Source organism: Phascolarctos cinereus, unplaced genomic scaffold (genome assembly GCF_003287225.1).
Source record: "Phascolarctos cinereus isolate Bilbo 61053 unplaced genomic scaffold, phaCin_HiC Scaffold_3;HRSCAF=262, whole genome shotgun sequence".
NCBI lineage: Eukaryota > Metazoa > Chordata > Mammalia > Diprotodontia > Phascolarctidae > Phascolarctos > Phascolarctos cinereus.
The window spans coordinates 104,877,944-104,898,265 of NW_027555736.1; the positions used below are offsets into that span (position 1 = coordinate 104,877,944).

Sequence of the window (20,322 nt, forward strand, 5' to 3'; positions counted from 1 at the left end):
TCTAGACATGTTTGGCTCTACAAAATGGTCCTGAGATTAATATCAATATCAACTTGGCTACAGATTTCCAGTGAGGAGGCCAAAATACTTTACCTATGGTTTGGATAAAGGCATAGGTTACATGCTTCTCAAATTTCCTAGTTACACAAGACTTGGAGGGATAATTGGCATGTCAGATGAAAGAGTCAAGATCTAAGAAGACCTCAATAGGCTAAAGGGCTGGTATGAAATGAATGAGACGAAATGTAAAATTTTAAACTCCTACATTTGAGTTAAAAAAATCAACTTCAAAAGTACAGCATGGGGGAGAGATGGCTTGTGAGGCCACTGGAGATGGTGCCCTTCAAGGACCACCTGGAGGCCCTGGGGAGGCCTAGCCTGAAGAAGAGAAGACTGCGAAGGGCTGTGACATATGTCTTTGACAATGTGACATAAGAGCAATGGGAAGAAACCACAGGGATGTAAGTTTTGAACTCCATGTAAAGGCGGGGATAGAGGTGGGGTGGGAATGCCTTCCTAACAGAGTAGTCACAAAATGGACTGAGTAACTATGAGGGGCAGTAGGTTCTTGCTCATTGGAAATTTTAAAGCAAAATCTGGGGGACTACCTGTCATGGCTGCTATAGAAGGGATAATGATAATAATCACAACTGACATCTATATAGTACCTCACAGTTTACAAAATAAAACTCTTCACATGTGTTAACCACATTTGAGGAGGTCTCTGTAGATCCTGAGATTCTTCAATCCAGTGATCTCTCCCATATCAATGACTATGCCAATTCCAGTTGATGCCCCATTTATACCATATCCACTGGAAAGAACCTTTACAGATGAGAAAACAAGTTCAGAGAAGAAGAGTGACTTATCCAAAGTCACATCATTATTAAGGGAAAGAATAAGGACTAGGGTACAAATTTTCTGATTTCACTTTCTGGTTGGCTTTGGTGCCACCAGAACTTAGAGCGGTTTGACTGTGAACGTGTTATAGGACACAGGGGTGGAAGCAAGAGGGAGAGATGTACTCTGTAGGCAATAATCAGTCCTGTTCATCCTGAGGGATGGCAGACAAAGCTGTTAGTTCCTTTCTGGTTAACATGAGCAATCATAACATATGCCACTCAGGGGGCCAGTGTTTCTGCAACAGACCAAGTCAAGTGGAAAAGTCCCACACTCAGGCTGACACTTATCCATAGTCAAAGGAACTGTGATCATTCCTGGTATGACTGGTTACCAATTTCTAATGGAAGTTCATTTATTAGCACCCTCTCTTTCTGCCCTAGGAGATATAAAGGTTTGATTGATTCCCCACCCCTTCACGTCTCAACTTCCCTAGGGCAGTGAACTGACTCAGCAAATGGGGAGAGATTGGACTTACAACTCTCCATCCTGCGGGGTTAGGGGAAGATGAACAGGCTTACTGGGGTGTTATGGGAATGTCTATTCTTGATGTATTCCCTTAATTCTACAACCATCATCTGAATATATTTAAACTGTTGTTTAACTATGAACTTGAAAGCCTGAGAGATTTGTGAATGCAGGATCTAAAAGGAAGAGGGGCTTTTCCAGTGAGATGATGGTATGTGAGTCAAGTAGAACTGAGCATGGGAGCAAAGGAGTTTACATGCCTTATAGCATTTGGGGGAAGGTCACCGAGTTCTGAACTCTGATGTCCTATAATCACTGTCTGTCCCACATAGCTCAGGTTTAATTTTCTGGTACTATTTTTATACCACCTGAAACTTAGACATTTCCTGTGTACGGATCCTGTTCCGTCAGGTAGCTTGTGAGAAATAATACTAAGAAGAAGAGGTCAAGTCAGCAAGCATTTATTAGGCACTGACTGTCTGCCAGGCACTTGGTCTTATACTTCTTCAACATCCTCATCAGTACTCACTGAACATAGTTAATGGCCAAAGGATATTTACTTTTTCTTTGATTGAAGGGCATTGGGGTATGGTAGAACAACTCCTGGACCTGCAGGTATGAGAGAATTGGGTTTGAATTCCAGCTCCAAGACTAACTAAGTGTACAATGCTGGCCAAGTCATTTAATGTTTCTGGGTCTTAATACCTACACTACTTACCTCATTGTGAGGGAAGTGCTCAGTAAATCTTAAGGTGAGTAATTATTAAAGGACTTAAGTTGTTGAGTCAAAGCAACACATTTTTAGACTTCTTCAGAACCCAATAGCACTCCCCTTCCTTCCCTTTCTCACCCCTGCCCATAAATTCACCCAATGAAAAAGCAATCCCTGAAAAACAAAAGCATGCCCTATTAAGTTGAGGGAGAAGGAGAGGGATAAGGAGGGAATGGGGAAGAAGGAAAGAAGGAAGGAAGGAATGAACAGACAAATGAATGAAGATAAGGAGGCAGGGAGGTCAAGAAGAAGGGAAGGATATAGAAACAATGAAAGAAAGAGAGAGAGAGAAGGAAGGAAGGATGGAAGGAATGGCAAGAGAGAGACAGTGGGAAGGAAGAGAAAGAGGGAGAGAGAAAAAAAGAAGAGAGAGAAAAGAAAGAAAGAGCAAAATAGAGGTAGAGTAGGAAGGAAGAAAGGAAGAAAAAAGAAAGGAACAAAGGAAGAAAATATATGGAGATAAGTAACAGGACAGTCTAAGTGGAGAATAATAATTATGATCACATAGATACCCAGAGAAACCAGTTGTTCTCCTCTCATTCCCCCCACCTCAAGGTCACACTGACTGATTCTGAGTCCATAGGTGTATTCTGGTGAGCATCCAGAAGGAAATGATTCTTCCTCATTACAGAGCTCCATAAATTACCCCAACTCCATAGAACATTTAATGTGGAATTACTTAATTTAATAGTCATTTTGACACAAGGAATTGTTTTCTTAAAGCAAGAATTGGCTGTAAAACCTCAAGTGATATTTTATGAGTGCTGTATAATAAAGTCATTCTGCAATTAGTGATTAATAGCCTACAACAGTGAGTTTCCCCAGTTGCTTCCCTGCTTCTCTTTATTCTTGCTCCCCCCAGCCCCATTTCCCAAACCAGCAATTACCCCTGGATGGAATTAGCCCATGTCTCAATTCCCAGGGTAGATTTTCTGAGATTATTTCCATTCCATTCAACAAAAGTTAAGAGCGGACAATACTTATGGCACTGGGGATGAAAAGCTCCCTTAAAGAAAAGCTTAAATTCTAGTCTATTGCCTGTTTGTACCCCTCATTAGAATGTAAACTCCTTGAGGGCAGGAACCAGGGAGTCTGTTTTTATCTTTCTTTGTATCTCTAATGCTTAGCACAATGCCTAGCCCATAGTAAGCCCTTAATAAATGATTATTGGTTGATTGATGTATGCAGATAGATGACATGGAAGGATGGGGGCAGAGGAAAGATCTGGATAAAGTGCTCTAGAAAAATTAAGGAGGAAAAGCAAACTTTTAGTTAATGGGATCAGTAAAACTAAGGTGGAGGAGGAGGAAATGGCAAATGACCTAATCCTCAAAAGTGAAAGATTTTTAAATATGATCATGATAATACAAATAATAAATAATAACAATAACAATAATAGTGAACATTTATATATAGCTTTAAAGTTTGTCTCCTTTGATCCCTAAAACTACCCCGTGAAGTAGGTGCTACTTTTACCTTCATTTTAGAGAAGAAACTAAGGCTGATAGAGGTTAAGTAACTTGTAAAAGGTCACACAGTTAGAGTGTCAAACATAGGTCTTCCTGGTTCCAAGTCCAACACTTAAGTGCTATAGTAGAGTTGTCAAATATGTGGCCCCATTCCCTTGCCCTCCCCCCCAAACCAGATTAAATGTAATTGGTTGATATTTGACAAAATAAGTAAAAATACGATAAAAGATAGTATCACATTTTAGAAACTAAATCCATATGAATCTTAAAGGGCTCTTTATGTATGGATTAGAAGCCCCTATTTCTATTTGAGTTTGACACCACTGGATTGCCTATAAGGAGCTGAGTTCAAGTCCATGTTGTGTCTAACCTTCAGTGTGATCTTGAGAAAAGATACCCTCCCCTCTCTGGGCCTCAGTTTCCCCACTGAGAAAGGTTAAGTGATTTGCCCAGGATCACATGGATGATAAGTGTCTGAGGTAGGATTCAAACTCAGGTCTTCCTGACTCCAAGTCTAACATTGTATTCACTCCTGAGATGCCAAACTCACAGCCTGGGCCATAAATGACTGTAAAACTCTCAAGTAGGGCAAGAACCAAATGAAAATGTAACAGGAAAATGTTTAACAAAATAAATAAAAGTATAATACAACTTAGAAAGTGTTAATTTGTGGTTTTCTAAGTCAACATGCAGCTGGCAGGGATCCATTTCTATTGCCTTTTGACATCAGTACCTGTACCATCTAGATGAAAGGTAAACTGAGCAGTCGAATCGCATTCACAGAGTAGAGAAATATCATAGTCCAACTGAGGAAACACCAAACAGATCATTTGATTGGAACATAAAGTGTTTGAAGGGAAATGATATGAAACCAGGCTGGGAATGTAGGCTCTAGTCAAATTGTGTTGAGTTAAAAAAAAAATTCTGTATTTAATCTTAGAGACAATAGGAAGCCACTGAAGGTTTTTGAGGAAGAGGGGAACAGAATTGGAGGCCTGGGCCTTAGGAAAGATAATTTTGTGGGAGAATAAAAGAGGGATGAGTTAGGGGAGGGAATGAAAGCAGTCAGGCCACTTAATTAGAAGGCTATTATAATAGTCCAACTGAGAAGTGATGAGAACCTAAATTAGATTAAGAGGCCATTATCACTATTACCTGAAAGTGCTGAACTGCATCTCCTGCTGGGCAAGTCACTGTCAGGAAATAATCAGGCAATGTAGTCCCTGGCCTCCAGGAGGGCACACAGCATCCAGACTGGGCCTCACTGAAGCTAAATCCCATCAGGCTTTGTTATCAGTACTGAGATATTAAGTCAGATCGGAGCTGGGCACAACTTCAAAGTCATTCTTAATCATCTTCTCAACTCCTAGTCGTGTACACCTTTTAGTCTTCCAGTTGCTGCCCCCACCACATTCCAAGTAATGACCTACTCTACTCCAGCAGGGTCATATGATCAAAAATTTAAAACCTCTCTCTTCTCTGTCACCAAAGTTCTCTTTTTTTCTTATTAAAGAAAGCATATGTTTTGGAAGTGATTGTATAAACTAATATGCTAGAAAAAGACCCTGGATTAATGTGATACCCTTTACAGGGGCATCTATATAGAGGCAACAATTCTCTCTCCCAAAGCAATTAGTCAAATTAGTCTCTTCTGTTGAGATTTCCAAGCTGTCTTAGATAGGCAGGCTAATTTTTTTTCTCTAATTGTAAGGGTGGGTGGGTCTTTCCATTACTCTTTACATCATAACATGGAGGAGGCTATACTATATCTTCATACAAAGCTAATCTTCTCTGTAATCCCTTATACGATGAATAGCATAATCTTAGCATTGCAAGGGACCTCAAAGGTCATCTTGGGCAGAAATCCCCACCAAAGAATCCCAAGTGGTCATTCAGCCTTTACTTGAACCCTTTCAATGACAAAGGATCAGCTAATAACAATAACTTTTGAATAGCTCTAAGTGTGAGAAAATTCTTCTTTAAAATGACCAGGAACCTTTGGAAAAAACAACAGATGAAATTGGAAAGTAGTCTAGAAGAAATTAGTTTTCAGCTAATATTTTATGCCACATGGCCTGATAAACTCCAAATGAATAAATCTGGATGATCCATAATTCATAGGTTCATAGAATCATAAATTTCAAGATGGAAGGGACTTTAAAAGTCATTGGGTCCAAACACTTTATTTTACAGATGAAGAAACTAACACATGTAAAGTTAAAAGATCATACAAAAAAAAACCAGGAGAATGGAAAAAGCTTTCACAAATATAGCTAGGGAAATAATTGTTAACTAAATAAGGGATAGAAGTTACGGAAGTTTTTGATTCATACAATTGAAAAGCTCTTGTACAATCAAAATTAATGTAGTTAGAATTAGAAAAGATGCCATTAAAAGGTGGGGGGTAGGAGGGATGTAAACAAGAAAGTTATTTGATTAAAGTCTGATAACTAAGATATATAGTTAATTGATACAAATATGTAAAAATAAGAGCCATTCCCAAATAGACATATTCTCAAAGGACATTAAAAGTAACCTTTTAATTCAAGAAACAGAACCTATGATTGATCATTGAAAGAATGCTCAAATAATTAATAATGGAAGAAATGTGAATTTTAAAATTTAAATTTCATTTCATACCTATCAAATTGGCAAGTGTTGGAGGTTGTCAGAGTCTAGGCACACTAATCTACTGTTTGTAGAACTTTAAATTACTCCATCTTTAAATTGGAAAACAATATGGAACTATAACCCAAAAGTCACTTACCTGAACATACCCTTTGACCCAATAATACTACTACTAGGCATATATCCCAAAGAAGTCAAAGACAAAAGTAAGGTATACATCACATGTACAAAAATATAACAGTATTTTTTGTTACAGCAAAGAACTGGAAACAAAAAAAGTACCTATCAATTGGAGAACTGTTGAACAGTATGTGGTACAAGGATAAGTACTGTAAGGAATTATGAATATGAAGAATTCAGAGAAACTTGGGAAGAGTTATATGACTTGATACAGAGTAAAACAAGCAGAATTAGGCAAAACATTTACACAATGATCATAATAAATGCATGGTTCAATCTAATTCTCCATGGATAAACCTTGAAATGGGCAAGAAGGTCTAGTACTGCAAACAGGATCCTGAAAAGAGGGCTAGGGAGAAGTACAGACAATCCATTGAATTAGCATCTGTATATCTGACTATAAGCAGCTGGTATCAGATAAAAGCAGAAGTCCTTTACTAGACACAGATATATACATGCACTCCCTCTGTCTGCTCTCTGTTGATCTCTCTTTGATCACTTTCCTGTCCCTGTTTGCTGTCTATCTCTGTCTCTGTTTCTGTCTCTGTCTGTGTCTGTCTGTCTGTGTCTGTCTGTCTGTGTCTGTCTGTCTGTCTGTCTCTCTCTCTCTCTCTCTCTCACACACACACACACACACACACACACACACACGTATCTTTAAAAAGCACTATGTTGCCAGACCAGAAAAGAAAGGGAAACTGTCTAAGGCAATCCCCTATTTTGAAATGAAAAATATACATTGTTAGGTAAAGAATGCCAGACCAGAAGGGAGAAGGTTTAGAACAAATCACTAATTAGCAAACATAGAGCTGAAACACTCCTACCCTGACATTATTGGATGATTTCTCTCCTAAGGGGTCCAGATGACTTTCTGCAACAAAGACAATAACAACTATTTGTTTCTACCAGTTCGTTCTCCCTGTCAAAGCTCACTTCCCGTGATATAGACCATGGGAGTCTCATTCTTAAGGCATCTGGGAATAGCCAGGTTTTGTTTGTTTTTTGGTTTGTTTTTTTTTTATTTCCACTGGAAATGAGACATTTGGTTTCCCAACAAACATATGTCCTCAGGACAGTGCCTACACTAACCAATTAATTCAGCCACTTTGGCAAAATCCTGGGTTGCTACACTTCTGCCTAGACTGTGAATGTGAACATTAGGAAAGGAAGTGCAATAAAATGAAGACATGGAGAACCAGGGTTTGCAAATCCTACCTCTGATATTTAATTATCTGTGTGACGTTCAGCCAGCTCTTAATCTCTTGGGCCTCAGTTTCCTCATCTGTAAAGTGAGGGAGTTAAATTGAAGTGACCTCTATGGTCCCTTCCATTTCTCGAGATATAATCCTATGATTTAAGACTTGTCTACTTTTTTTTTCTTGAAGCCCAAGCACCTGGATATTCCAGGAGGATTTGTATCTGTTTTGGAAAGAATCAAGCCTTTTGTAGATATAGAAAAATTTAGAGGCCTCAAAGGATCATTGTTACATCACTGACCTTCCTGGTTCTAGATGAACTTAGAGGTCATCAGCACTCTTTCCAATGGTCCATAATGGCTTCCTAAAGCACACTTCAGTGTACTTGAATATCTCTCTCCCACTCCCTAACTCAGCCACCTACCCTCATAGTCCCTATTCCAGGGTTCTAAGGAAGATGAGACCATTACTGACAAGTTTCATTTTCTTGTCCTCCTGCCCCTTCCTCACCTTGTTCTTTCCATCCAACATGCAAGTACTGAATAAGCAGTCCTCACTTCAGAAATACTCAAAAAACCACACAAGTTACATTATATTATATTCTGGGGGTTTTCTAACCTCAGACCTCACACTACAAAAAAGTAGTTCAAATCTCACCCTGTGTGAGAACAATCTAATTTGCTGTCTTGAAGAGTTTATTATCATTGGAATCCCACTGCCTCTGAGCAGAATAAAGATTTCTCATTTCCCCTTCATAATCATCCATGGAATAAGACTTCAGACTCCACGATTGATCTAATACCCAAATGCCTAGACAGAAAGGGAATCTCAACTTGCACCTTGGGAGTTAGATGCTCCCTCTACCATCCAAAGTCACACTGGAAATATCCAGGTATACCTGTGTCTCTCCTTTTATGTTCCTGTTTCATCCTTGAAATTTATATCTATTCCTTGGGAATCCAAGTCTAAGAGGCACAGTGGAGAGAGTGATAGACTTAGAGTCAGGGAAACCTGAGTTTGAATCCTGCCTCAGATACCTCCAGTGAAACCCTGTACAATTCATGCAAACTTTTCCCAGCCTTAGTCTTTACCTCTGTAAAAGGAGGGAGTGGACTTAAATGTTTCTAATCTCACATTCAACTCAAAGTCAATTATTTTCAGTCAAATATTTCTCATGTTTTCCTGACTGGTGCTGTGCCTGAGTTATGTCAGCAAACCTACCTTGTCCTCCCCAATTTCATATTGCCCAAGTATAACTTTTGTTTGTGCCCAGCTCTTCTCTGTTCTCCAAACCAGATGCTTTCTCCCTGCTGAGCCCCCAGTTTAGCCTCTGGACAGTGTGCTTTGCTTACAACATTAAAACATTTCTTCCAAAGCAAGGATGTCAACTGGCTTGCTGCACCAGAAACCCATGCCACCAGAGATAGAGAGTCCATTTCTGCTTCCAAGCTGTACTTCCAAACCTCCCCTCTTGACCTCACATGTATTACTTTGAATGTAATGTATTTTTAAATTGCTGCACCACTTTCAAAATGTAAAGGAAAGCCAAATTAAATATTATTTGTGGTGCACCCTGCTTTTCAAAGGGCCTCTCAAGCTGGTCCCACATATCAGGTTGATGCCTAAATTCCATTACTTGAGATCGCAAATGACTGTGTTTGCAAAATTGTAAATGCAAATTTGGAGGCAGCTTTGGAAAATTCAGCCAGTAATGTTAACCGTGTTTGAAAAGATCTTGATTTTCCAGGAAGCAATCTCAAGCCAGTGTCTGTCTGTCTGTCTGTCTGTCTGTCTGTCTGTCTGTCTGTCTGTCTCTCTCTCTCTCTCTCTCTCTCTCTCTCACACACACACACACACACACACACACACACACACACGTTAACACTCTACAGATGACTGCATATAGTTATTAAGGAATCGTATCATCTGTAGGGATCAAGAAGATAACCCTGGATGAATAAAAGGAAACTGTTTCCTAAGCACAACCTTCACTACATAAAAAGGCAGGTGTGATCAAATTTGGAGACAAGAATTAGTAAAGGAATTCTGACTTGGAGTCTTCCACAGGCAGACACGGCTCCCCTTCCCACTCCCCCATACACCACACTACACGTTTACAGACATTTTAAAAGACATTGCATTCAAATGATTCAAGGAAGATCAAGAGGAGAAAGTTGAAAAGAGAACGTCTAAGAGAATAGCTGATTGGTCCTGGCTGATTTCCATGTGTGCAAGCATTCAAATACCTATGCACCAGAATTGAAAGATGATAATGACTCCTTGCAGGAGAAAGGGAAAGGAGGGACATCCTGTTTGTTAGCATTCTAGAATACAAGCACAAGAATGGGTTTTAGAGACCATTTCATCTAACCCATTTATTTATAGACACAGCAAAAAGTAAATCCTCTAATATTAGGTAGCATTTATGGAACACTTTGAAGTTTACAAAGCACTTTGCAACTTTTCTCATTTGACCCTCAAAAATCTAGGAGCTAGATTCTACTATTATCCCTATCTTACAGGTGGAGAGAAACCAGGGTCACACACAGCTAGTAAGTGTATGATGATGATGGATTTCAACTCTGGTCTTGCTGACTCCAAATCTAGCACTCTCTCCACTAAGCCAACCTAAAGAGACTAGACAGATTTAGGGACTTGCTGCAGGGAATAAAGCTCTTTGTTGGCAGTGATGAGCCTAGAATGATGACAATGAAGATGATGATGGTTATGATGGTATCTACCATGTATATATAGTCTTAAATCTTACAAAGTGGGCTTCTCACAACAGCCCTTTGGAAGAGGCAGTGTAAAGTATTATCTCCCTTTTGCAGATGAGGAAAGTGAGACTCATTGAGGTTAAATAACAGAATGCCAAAGTAGGAAAAACCCTCAGAGAATGATTAAACAAACATAAGACTAGAGAATATGACCCAACCAATTAAACTATGCCATTCTATGCACCCCCACCTCCTCTAAAGAATCAATCGGTTTATATTTTATCGTTTAGAAAGGGAAGTCACAATCACTAAGAGGCCATAAGTACTCATATACAGGTCACAACACACTCATAACTAATACAGGTTGGCTTTATTTCCTCGCCAAACAAGTCATTCATTCCACAAGCCCCTCTACCATATGTCACGACTAACCATGCCTGCTGCCTTAAGAGTCACCTATTCTGAAGCTACCTCCTCCTAAAACTGTGCTACCCACTCCTCCTCCTCCTCCTCCATCTTTGGCCTCCTCCTGGTGTCTAATCGGCAGTTATCATCTGTGCTGTGAGAATATAGATCAGGTCAGAAACTCAAAGTCCGATGAGATATCAGACATCATTTCCTAGAAGAGCAATCCTCTCTGTAGCATTCCTGACAAGTGGCCAAACAGCCTCATTTTACCTCCCTTGCCTACATTTTCCTTATCCATAAAATTATATGGCTAAACTACATGGCCCTTGAGGTCCCTTCCAGCTCTGAATTTGTAAGCCATTGAAATTAATGATGGTGGAATTTGTAGCTATGAGGGGGTTCTCTATTTAGTGGGGTAGCCCATTCTGATGTTGGGAATGTTTGATTTTTTTTTAAATGTCTTCCCTCTGCCAAGCCAAAGTCTGCCTTACCATAATTTCTACAATATTTCTCCCACCTGAAGCTGTCAAGTCAACATGCATTTTTAAGCACTCACTATGTGACAGGCACTCTATGCACTGAGAATACAAAGAGAACTAAAAAAGATAGCTCCTTGCTGCAGGAAGCTTACATTATAATGAGAGGAGATAATACATAAAAGGACACTGAAGGATTACACATAGGTGTATGTGTGTAAACACACACTTACGTACATATATGCGTATGTATCCACATATATTATTGTGTGTGTACATATGTAAATATAAAGTTAATATGATACTTCTATACTACTATTATATACGCATATGTATATATACATATATAGTAGTTAAACACAATTTATTTTCGAACATCAATATAAACTGATTTTTTTAAGGTTGGGGGTGACTTGGGCATATTTGAAAGCAATAGGGAAAGAACTAGTTGATAAGGAGAGGCTGAAGATTTGAGTCAAAGAGTTTGCAATTAGCTGTAAAAGGTGGGAGGGTACAGGCTGTGTGGATATGTACAAAAGAGAAGAGGGCACGTGGGTACAGATTGATTTGGGTTCGAGTGTGTAGAGGCTGGTAGAGAGATAACATTAACTGAGGAAAGAAAGACAGAGAACAAGTTATGTAAGGCTTTAAAAGCCAAATAAAGGAGCTTGTTTTATCCTAAAGGCGACAGAAAACAACTGGAGTTGATTGAATAAGAAGTCACATGATCAGCTCCGAGCTTAAACAAAATTACTTCTTCATCTATGTTTAAGATGGACACAAGAAAGGCAGACCAAGTAAGAATTAAGGTCAGATAAGAGAGACATGACAATAGAAACAGCAACATCTGGCAACTGAGTAGACATGTGAGGTGAGGGAAAGCGACACATACAACATGATGCTGAGAATACTAACCTAGAGATTGAAAAGATGACAGTAGCTCTTGACAGAAACAGAGTCATTGGGAAGAGGAGAGAGTTGAGGCAGAAAGAAAAGGAGTTCAGTTTTAGGCATGTTAAGTTGAATATATTTCTAGGATATCCAGTCTGAAGTGTCTAACAGGCAATTGGTTATGTGGGACTGAAGCTCAGGGGAGAGTCTTAGACTGGATACATGGTACTGGGATTCATCCACATAGAGATAATGGTTAAACCCTAAAGATCTGATGAATTTATTAAGAAAGAGAATATGGAAGGAGAAGAGTAAAGAGCCTATAACAGAATCTTTTCAGGAGCATCTGCAGTTATGGGGGAATGATTTGCATGATGAGACAGGAAAAGAGATTGATGAGAGGTCTGAAAAGTAGGAGACAAATCAGGAGAGAGCGATATCATGAAAATGTAGAGACAAGAGAGTATTCAGGAGGAGAGACTGGTCAATCCCATCAAATACAAGGTCAAGGAGGAATAGGACTGGGAAAAGACCATCAAATTGGGTAATTAAGAGATCATTAGAGAGAGCAGTTTCAGTTAAGGGATAAAGTCAGAAGGCAGCTTGCAAAGGCTTGAGGAATGAGTGAGAGAAGAAGAAGTAGAGGAAGTGAATTTCTATATTCTATATAATTTTTGAAGAGTTTGGATAAAAAAGGAAAGAGAGATACAAAACAACATCTTGAGGGGATGGTAGGGCCTAGAGAATTTTTTTTTTTAATTTTAAAGGATGGAGGAGACTTGGGCATATTTGAAAGCAATGAGAAAGAACTAGCTGATAGAAACATTAAGAATTTGAGTTAAAGGGGTGGCAATTTGCTGTAAAAGATGGGAGACAATGAGATCAAGTGTACATATAGAAGTGTTGGCCTTGGCAAAGAGAAGGAGTTTGTCAGAAACTAGGGGAAAGGAGGAGAGTGGGGGAAGACACCCAGGAGTTTTGAAGAGAATGAGAGAGAGAGAGAGAGAGAGAGAGAGAGAGAGAGAGAGAGAGAGAGAGAGAGAGAGAGAGAGAGAACTCACATCAAATGGCCTTCTTTTCAGTAAACTAAAAAGGAAGACTGGTTGAGAGAGAGAGAGTAGAAGGTGTAGGGGGCTTGAGGATGTCAGGCAGGCCTGAATTGAGGTGGTAAATGTGTGAGTGGAGAATAGGGGTGAGAGATGTAAAAATAAGAATGGCAAGATTTGGCAAGAAGGAAAGATTTGAGGAGGGAAAAGATTCGCAATAGCTTCTGTGGGAGTGAGATAGGGAATCAGTTAGAGTAGGGTTCTGATAATATTCCTCAAGCCTTCCAACAAGGGTAAACTCTATAGGTAGAGAGAGGCTATAGAAGAAAATCTATGAACAAAAATAAGGATCCCCACAGAGGAGAGGGAAAAAAATCATTCCTTTCTAAGGCCCACTGGACTATGAAACATCTCAAAGGAAGGGTTGAAAAGTGTCTACCATTTACTAGATGGATACCAAAGAATATAATTTTGTGAAACAGAACTTCCCACAGAGGAAAGATGAAAGATAGAAGGAAAGGGTTTGGGAACTAATTCCATTTTTGTCTATTTTCTATACCACATATTGCAAATGAAACCAGAGGGGAAGGAGAATGTTAGGTAGTTGTGTTGATTAATCTGATAATAACAGATGACTGGAACGTACATCAAGGAAGGAAAGAAATGGGCTGCCCACAAAAAGGGTATCTGATATAGACAGCTTCCTCTTGTTAGGGTGGAGATGGGTGGCCTAGATAGTCCATACAGAAAGTTCCCTACAAGTTTAGTCTTAGCATAGGTAGCACATCTGGAATTTGGGGGTAGTGGGAAATGGTAGGTTCAGAGGAGCTTTCATACTTAGACAGATAACGGGGGATAATAATAATATCTGCCTTAACTTACTCACAGGGTAGCTGTGAGGATGAAGCGAGACAGCGGACGCAAAAGGGCTGTGGAAAGTAGAAAGGGTTGTACAAATGTAAGGTATCATTATCATTAGTATTGTAGGGGCACCTAGGTGGGGCAGTGGATAGAGCACTGGCCCTGAAGTCAGGAGGACCTGAGTTCAAATCCGGCCTCAGACCAAACACTTGACACTCACTAGCTGTGTGACCCTGGGCAAGTCACCTAAATTGCCCAAAAATAAAATAAAATAAAATCATCAGTATTGTTATTATTATCAGATACTTTCCCAATGCTCAGCCATCATCTCCACCTCATATCTCCCAGAGAAGACACATGTCTTCCAAAGCTGTTCTTCATAAGTAGGATAGATAGATAGACAGATAGATAGATAGATGGATAGATAGATAGATAGACAGAAAGACATAGATAGATATCCCCTCTCTCCTTGCCCACTACTGTGCCCCTTCAAAATTTAGAGCACCCACATCCTATTCCATCATACTCCCATTGTTGGTCATTCTACCACATTGGAAATAGGAGATTAAGGCACATTTGTTTTTAGTCATCAAGAAACACGCTTTATGAAATGAGTTGCTGCTTCATGCCTCCTATGACACAAAAAGAAATAATTGAGGCAATTATGCATCAGAAAAGTATGAGCAGGAATTGCAAACTGAGGCTTTCAGCCATTACTTGGCAAGTGATCATGGGTACTAACTTTTATTTTCCCCCATGGGGGCAGGTTAAGAAGAAAGTGCAGAGTAAGGGGATCTGGGGTACAATTAACAGGGACAGGCAGAATTTGGGAATTTATTCTTTTCTCTTCACAAAGGAAGGGGATAAAACCCCAGGGTCAGAACACCTTTTTCCCCCCCTCTTTTTATCAAAAAAGGGAAAATGCAGTCCCTAGTCCATTTAATTTAATTTCTTTCAGAATTGATGACAAAGCTTATTCAGTCTACTGTGCTGCTTTTCTTCATCTACTTAGCTCCCCTGGATGACTGGCCACCTCGATTTCTTAATACTCTGAATAAGAGATAGTTTTCATTCAGAAGCCTGGAGCATCAGACCTTGGAGAAACTGGCCCATTTCAGCTGGTGGACAGCTGATGAAAGCCACATAGACAGAGCACTGTAGAATTTGTAAACCAGCTTGAGCCCCCCTATCACCTGAAAAGGCCAAAAAAACCTGGCCCACTCTGAGTTAACATACTATAATGCTTTATATGCTTTCCGAATGAACCCAAAATGCCCCTTTCTGTGTCAGCAGCTAGAAGGCTAGATGAAGCTGACCAGGAGCATTCTTCTGTTATGGCTGATGAGGACTAGGCACCTTGAACTGGACACTATCTTGATTAACTGGCACTTCTCTTACCTTGTTATCTTATGGACACTATCCTGTTATGACATTTTCCTTGGCTAACAAAAGGATAGATATCCTGAAGCAGATGTGCTTCCTCGCCTTATGGGAACCATAATTTTGGCTGACAAAGGCATCCTGAGTCAGGGGGGAAAAGGAGGGGGCACTTACTCTATGGATAAAAGGCTCTTTCAACTGGCCCTTCTTTGAGTCTGATTATTTTGACTTCCATACATACATTTTCACTAGCTGAAAGGGAACAAACAGCACATAATAACTTAATTTCATTTGTCTCTTTTTAAAGAAAACTATGGAGGTTGACCTAATCTTATTTGTCTCTTAGATCAAATTTGGAGGATTGATCTAATTTTGTTGTCTCTTTTTAGACAAAACTTCAAAGGCTGACAAATCATGCATAGAATATTTCCTTTTCCTCACAGCTTGTTAAAGACTCCTACTTTTCGCAAATGGGAGAAGTGGGTTTGGCTCACAAAGCCTAGAAATACACCAGCTTTGGGAAAAAGAAGGGAGTGGGGCTTGATATCCATTATTCTGCCTGCTTCCCCCTCCCAAACTGAGCATAGAAGTACAGGAAACTCTCACTGGTCATTAATTCCTCATTTCAAATATAATCCCAGGGGCTGAGCCAATCTATTAATGGTTCAAAAAATAATTTGTGAGTGAGGCAGACAGGCTGAAGAATTGTTGTTCCGCATAGCAAGCATCTCTGGCTGACTTTATCAGGGATCCAAGCTACGAGGTACTGAAAAATCCATTTGGCCATCAACCATTAACTATGTCTCACATGCAAGGCACAACACTGCATACAATGGATGACAAAGTATTAGAGCTGGAAGGGGTTATCTTGTGAAGCTCTCTCATTTTACAAAAAAGGAAACTGAGGCACAGAAAGATGAAATAATTTACCCAAGTTTCAAGCTAACTAATCAGAGTTGTTTTTTTTTTTTTAGGCAATTGGGGTTAAGTGACTTGCCCAGGGTCACACAGCTAGTAAGTGTCAAGTGTTTGGTCTGAGGCTGGATTTGAACTCAGGTCCTCCTGACTTCAGGGCTGATGCTGTATCCACTGTGCCACCTAGCTGCCCTTAACTAATCAGAGTTGGGACTAGAATCCAAGTCTTTTGATTTTAAATCCAGTCTAATGTTCTTTCCATTGCAACTTAATCCTACTAGAGACCATCTACCCAGAAGGATAAGTATAGCATAAGCTCTTACCTTCCTCCATGCCTTCCCACCCTCACTAGACTCCAGTGCTCTATAAAGTTGCTATTTCTTATTGCCTATTAATTTGGCTAGCAATCAGAATGAGCCAAACAGTGCAGTGGAAAGAATACTGGATTTGGATTCAAAAAACCTGGATTGTAATCACATCTTCGCCACTTAAAACTTAGGTGATTTTAGACAAGTCACTTTACCTATTTGACCTTGGAAAAATGAGAGGATTAAACTTAATGATCTACCCATAAGGTTCCTTCCAATTTTAAATCTTTAATCCTAAGAATTCTGCTGAGATAGTTTTTTAAACAGTAAGGAAATTAATAGTGACCTAAGATTTCAAAGTGCATGTTAAGGGTGAGTGGAAGAATAGAACCAATAGTATTGAGCCTATCTATGTATATATGTGATCACTTCATGTAGATTGTAAATGCTAGCTTCTTCATCTTTGTGTTACCCCCACCCCAAACACCAGAACAGTCCTTTGCATAGTATAGATGCTCAATAAATATTTAAGTGAATGAATGAATATCAGTGAGACTAAGAACTTACCAGTAAAATCTGTTGGGTGTAATGTGCTCATGCACCAGTTGCCATCTTCTCCCAAAATCCATAGAGCTATAGAGCTGCAAAACACAAAATGAGGTGGGGGATAAGGAAACAATGAGTATCAAGGGACCACAAGAAAACGGGTTGCATTGCTGTGGAAATATTTATGGTAGAACATCAAGGTACTATTTCTAAAAACAAATAGGTTTCACCTAGAATCACCACCATTCCCAATAGATCTAGATAAACCAAATTTCAGACCAGATGTCTACCACAGGACCTTGCGCATTTGAAAAGCATCTGTTAATTGATGGTTATTTCACCTCAATCTATAGTTTCAATGTTTTCAAACAACTTCCCAAAAAAAAAATCCCATAAGATAGGTAGTATAAGTATCATTATTCCCATTTTATAGAGGCGGAAGCTAAACATATGAGAAGTTAGGTGGCACCATGTTGCTAAGATCAGATTCCCTTTGTTTACACTGCCAGTAAGTCTCAAAATTAGGGCACAAACCCAGGTTTTCTATCACTAAGAATGGTGCTATTTTCAGTACACCACATCAGTCTTCAAGCCAAGAGAGTGGATTGTCGAGTGTCCGTTGATGCCTACCAGTGCATTCTTCAATAGGAGCCAAAGTTATGTCTTTTTAACTATAACCAGAAATATTAGTTCTATCTAGGCTCAATTAAAAATAATCAAGAGATTCTTATTGCTTATTATCTATTCTTAAAGACCTATTTTAAATTCCACTGGTTCTAGGAAGCCTTCCCTGGCTATGCTAGACCACAGTTTCTTCTTGTTCCTAGAAATGTCTTTAGCTAGGCAAACTATCTAACATCTTTCATTCCACAGCAAGGATCCAAAATCATAACAAGTTAGGATGAGCTGAACCTAACAAGATTAAATTTAATAAAGATCTATTTAAAACTGTACACTTGAGTTGAAAATAAATCAGCTCACAACAATAAGATGATGAAGGCATGATTAGAAAATAGTTTCTGGGGGAAAAACTGGAACCTTCAATGGAATGCAGACTCAGTATGAGTCAAATGGGAAATATGACAAATAAATACTAATGTGATCTTAGGATGCATTAAGAGAGGCAGTTTTTACCTGGGAAGAATTACCTGAACTGAGGAAAAGTGAACTAAGCAGAACCAGGGGAATATTGTTCACAGTAACAGTAATATTGTAATGATGGTCAAGTGTAAAAGACTTAGCTATCTAATTAAGACAATTTCAAAGGACCATGATGAAAAATGCTATCCATCTCTGGAGAGAGAGAAAGAAATGATGGATTCCAACTGCAGACTGAAGCATACTTTTTTCACTGTCTTTATGTTTCTTGCTTTTCATTGTTGTTTTTGCAACATGGCTGCTATGGAAATATGTTTTGCATGGCTTCACATATGTAATTGATAACATTGCTTGCTTTATCAGTGGGTGGAGGAGGAGTAGGAAGAAAATTTGGAACTCAAAATTTTAAAAATGAATGTTAAAAATAAATAAATTTAAGCATCCTAAAAAGAAAGGGTTGGGGCAGGTTTTACTGTACTCTATTTTACTCAAAGAAATTTTCTGAAGCACTACATTTTGTTGTGGTCACCAATTTTAGGAAGGAAATTGATCAGGTGGAAAGTGTTCAAAGGATAGTAATGAGGACAATGAAAGGCCTCAATATCATGTGATATGAGGATTAAAGAAATCAGGCATGTTTAGACTGGAGAAGACTTCCTAAAGACATAATAGCTGCCTTTAAGTATTTAAAGGTATCATATGGGACAGGGATTAGACATGTCCTGCTTGGCTCCAGGGAGCAAAAGTAGGAGTAATAGGTGAAAGTTGCAAGAAGATTTAATGTTGATATAAGTGTAAAAATTTCCTAATATTTAGAGATATCCAAAAGTGAAATAGGTTCCCTTGAGAGGCAATGGTTTACCACCCATCATTAAAAGTCTTTAAACCAAAGCTGGATGACTCTTGTTAAGTATAGTTTAGAAGGGATTGTCATTTCAATAAAGTTTGGAATTGATGTCCTTTGAGATCTTTTCCAGCCATGAGACATATGCTGTCTCTCAGTCATCATCATTTCCTTTTATAAAGGCTAACAAACAACTGAAAGCAATTCTTTTCTAATGATAGGACTTATAGTACCATAATTTATATGGGTAGATCACACTCCCTATGATTCTTGGGTTTCTCTAAGCCAGGGATGGGGATCCTGCAGACTCAAGGCTACATGTGGCCTTCCAGGTAGGTCCTCAAGCACAGCCTTTTGACTGAATTCAAACTTCACTGTACAAATTCCCTTAATAAAAGGATTTGTTCTGTAAAACTTGGATTCAGTGAAAAGGCTGCACACAAGGATCTAGAAGGCCATATGTGGCCTCAAGGCCACAACTTCCCCATCCTTGGTCTAAGCATTCAAGTTGGATGACCTTGATTAATTCATATCAGCTTCCCAATCACTCTCATTCAGGAACATGCACCTGATTTCTCTATACCTTATTGATTTAGATCATTCTATCTACTCAGATCCCAACTACACTAGCCAGAGCATCAATGTCATTGTGCAAATGAATCCTTGATCTAATCGCCTCTTCATTTGTCAGAGAAACCAGAGCAAAGGAAAGACAGACAATGAGAACCCCCAACCTCCAAGGATGCTATACTCATTTCTGCCTTCTTGGCATCTGCCTCTACTAGTGTTTCTGCTTTTCCTTTCAAAGGAGATTTCTGTGACTTGTATATGTGTACAAGATGTGGCTGTACTTGATTCACTGAAAAGATGTATTTCTCCTTTCATTCCCCTTTTTTGCACTCTCATCACTCTCGGAGAGAACATGCCTATCAAGAAAAACCCAGAGACTATCTGCTTTTGGATTTCCACTACCTCCATTCACTTTTCTATATCAGATCCTATATTTGACTGTTGGTGGAGAGATTAAATTGAATTCCTTGACTAAAGCCTGACTAGGATAAACAGAAAGAGCAAATTTATTGGAAGACTGGGGGGGGGGGGGGTAGTTACATAGTTACACAGTCTATAGAGTCAAAGCAAACTACTGAGGTCTGTGATTATTTTCTTCCAGGATGGGCAGCATCTCAGTACCTTTCAACTGAGAAGTTTTTGCAAGATC

The 20,322-nt window shown here is 39.2% G+C and overlaps 1 protein-coding gene across 1 annotated transcript in view; it reads right to left on the minus strand.

Annotated features, from left to right (window-relative positions):
- SORCS3 (sortilin related VPS10 domain containing receptor 3) overlaps window positions 1–20,322 on the minus strand; it is a 670,210-nt gene that overhangs the window by 209,918 nt on the left and 439,970 nt on the right. The window contains exon 5 of the mRNA XM_020987979.2: window positions 17,183–17,256. Coding sequence (XP_020843638.1) covers window positions 17,183–17,256 — 74 coding nt within the window. The remainder of the gene's footprint in view (window positions 1–17,182; window positions 17,257–20,322) is intronic.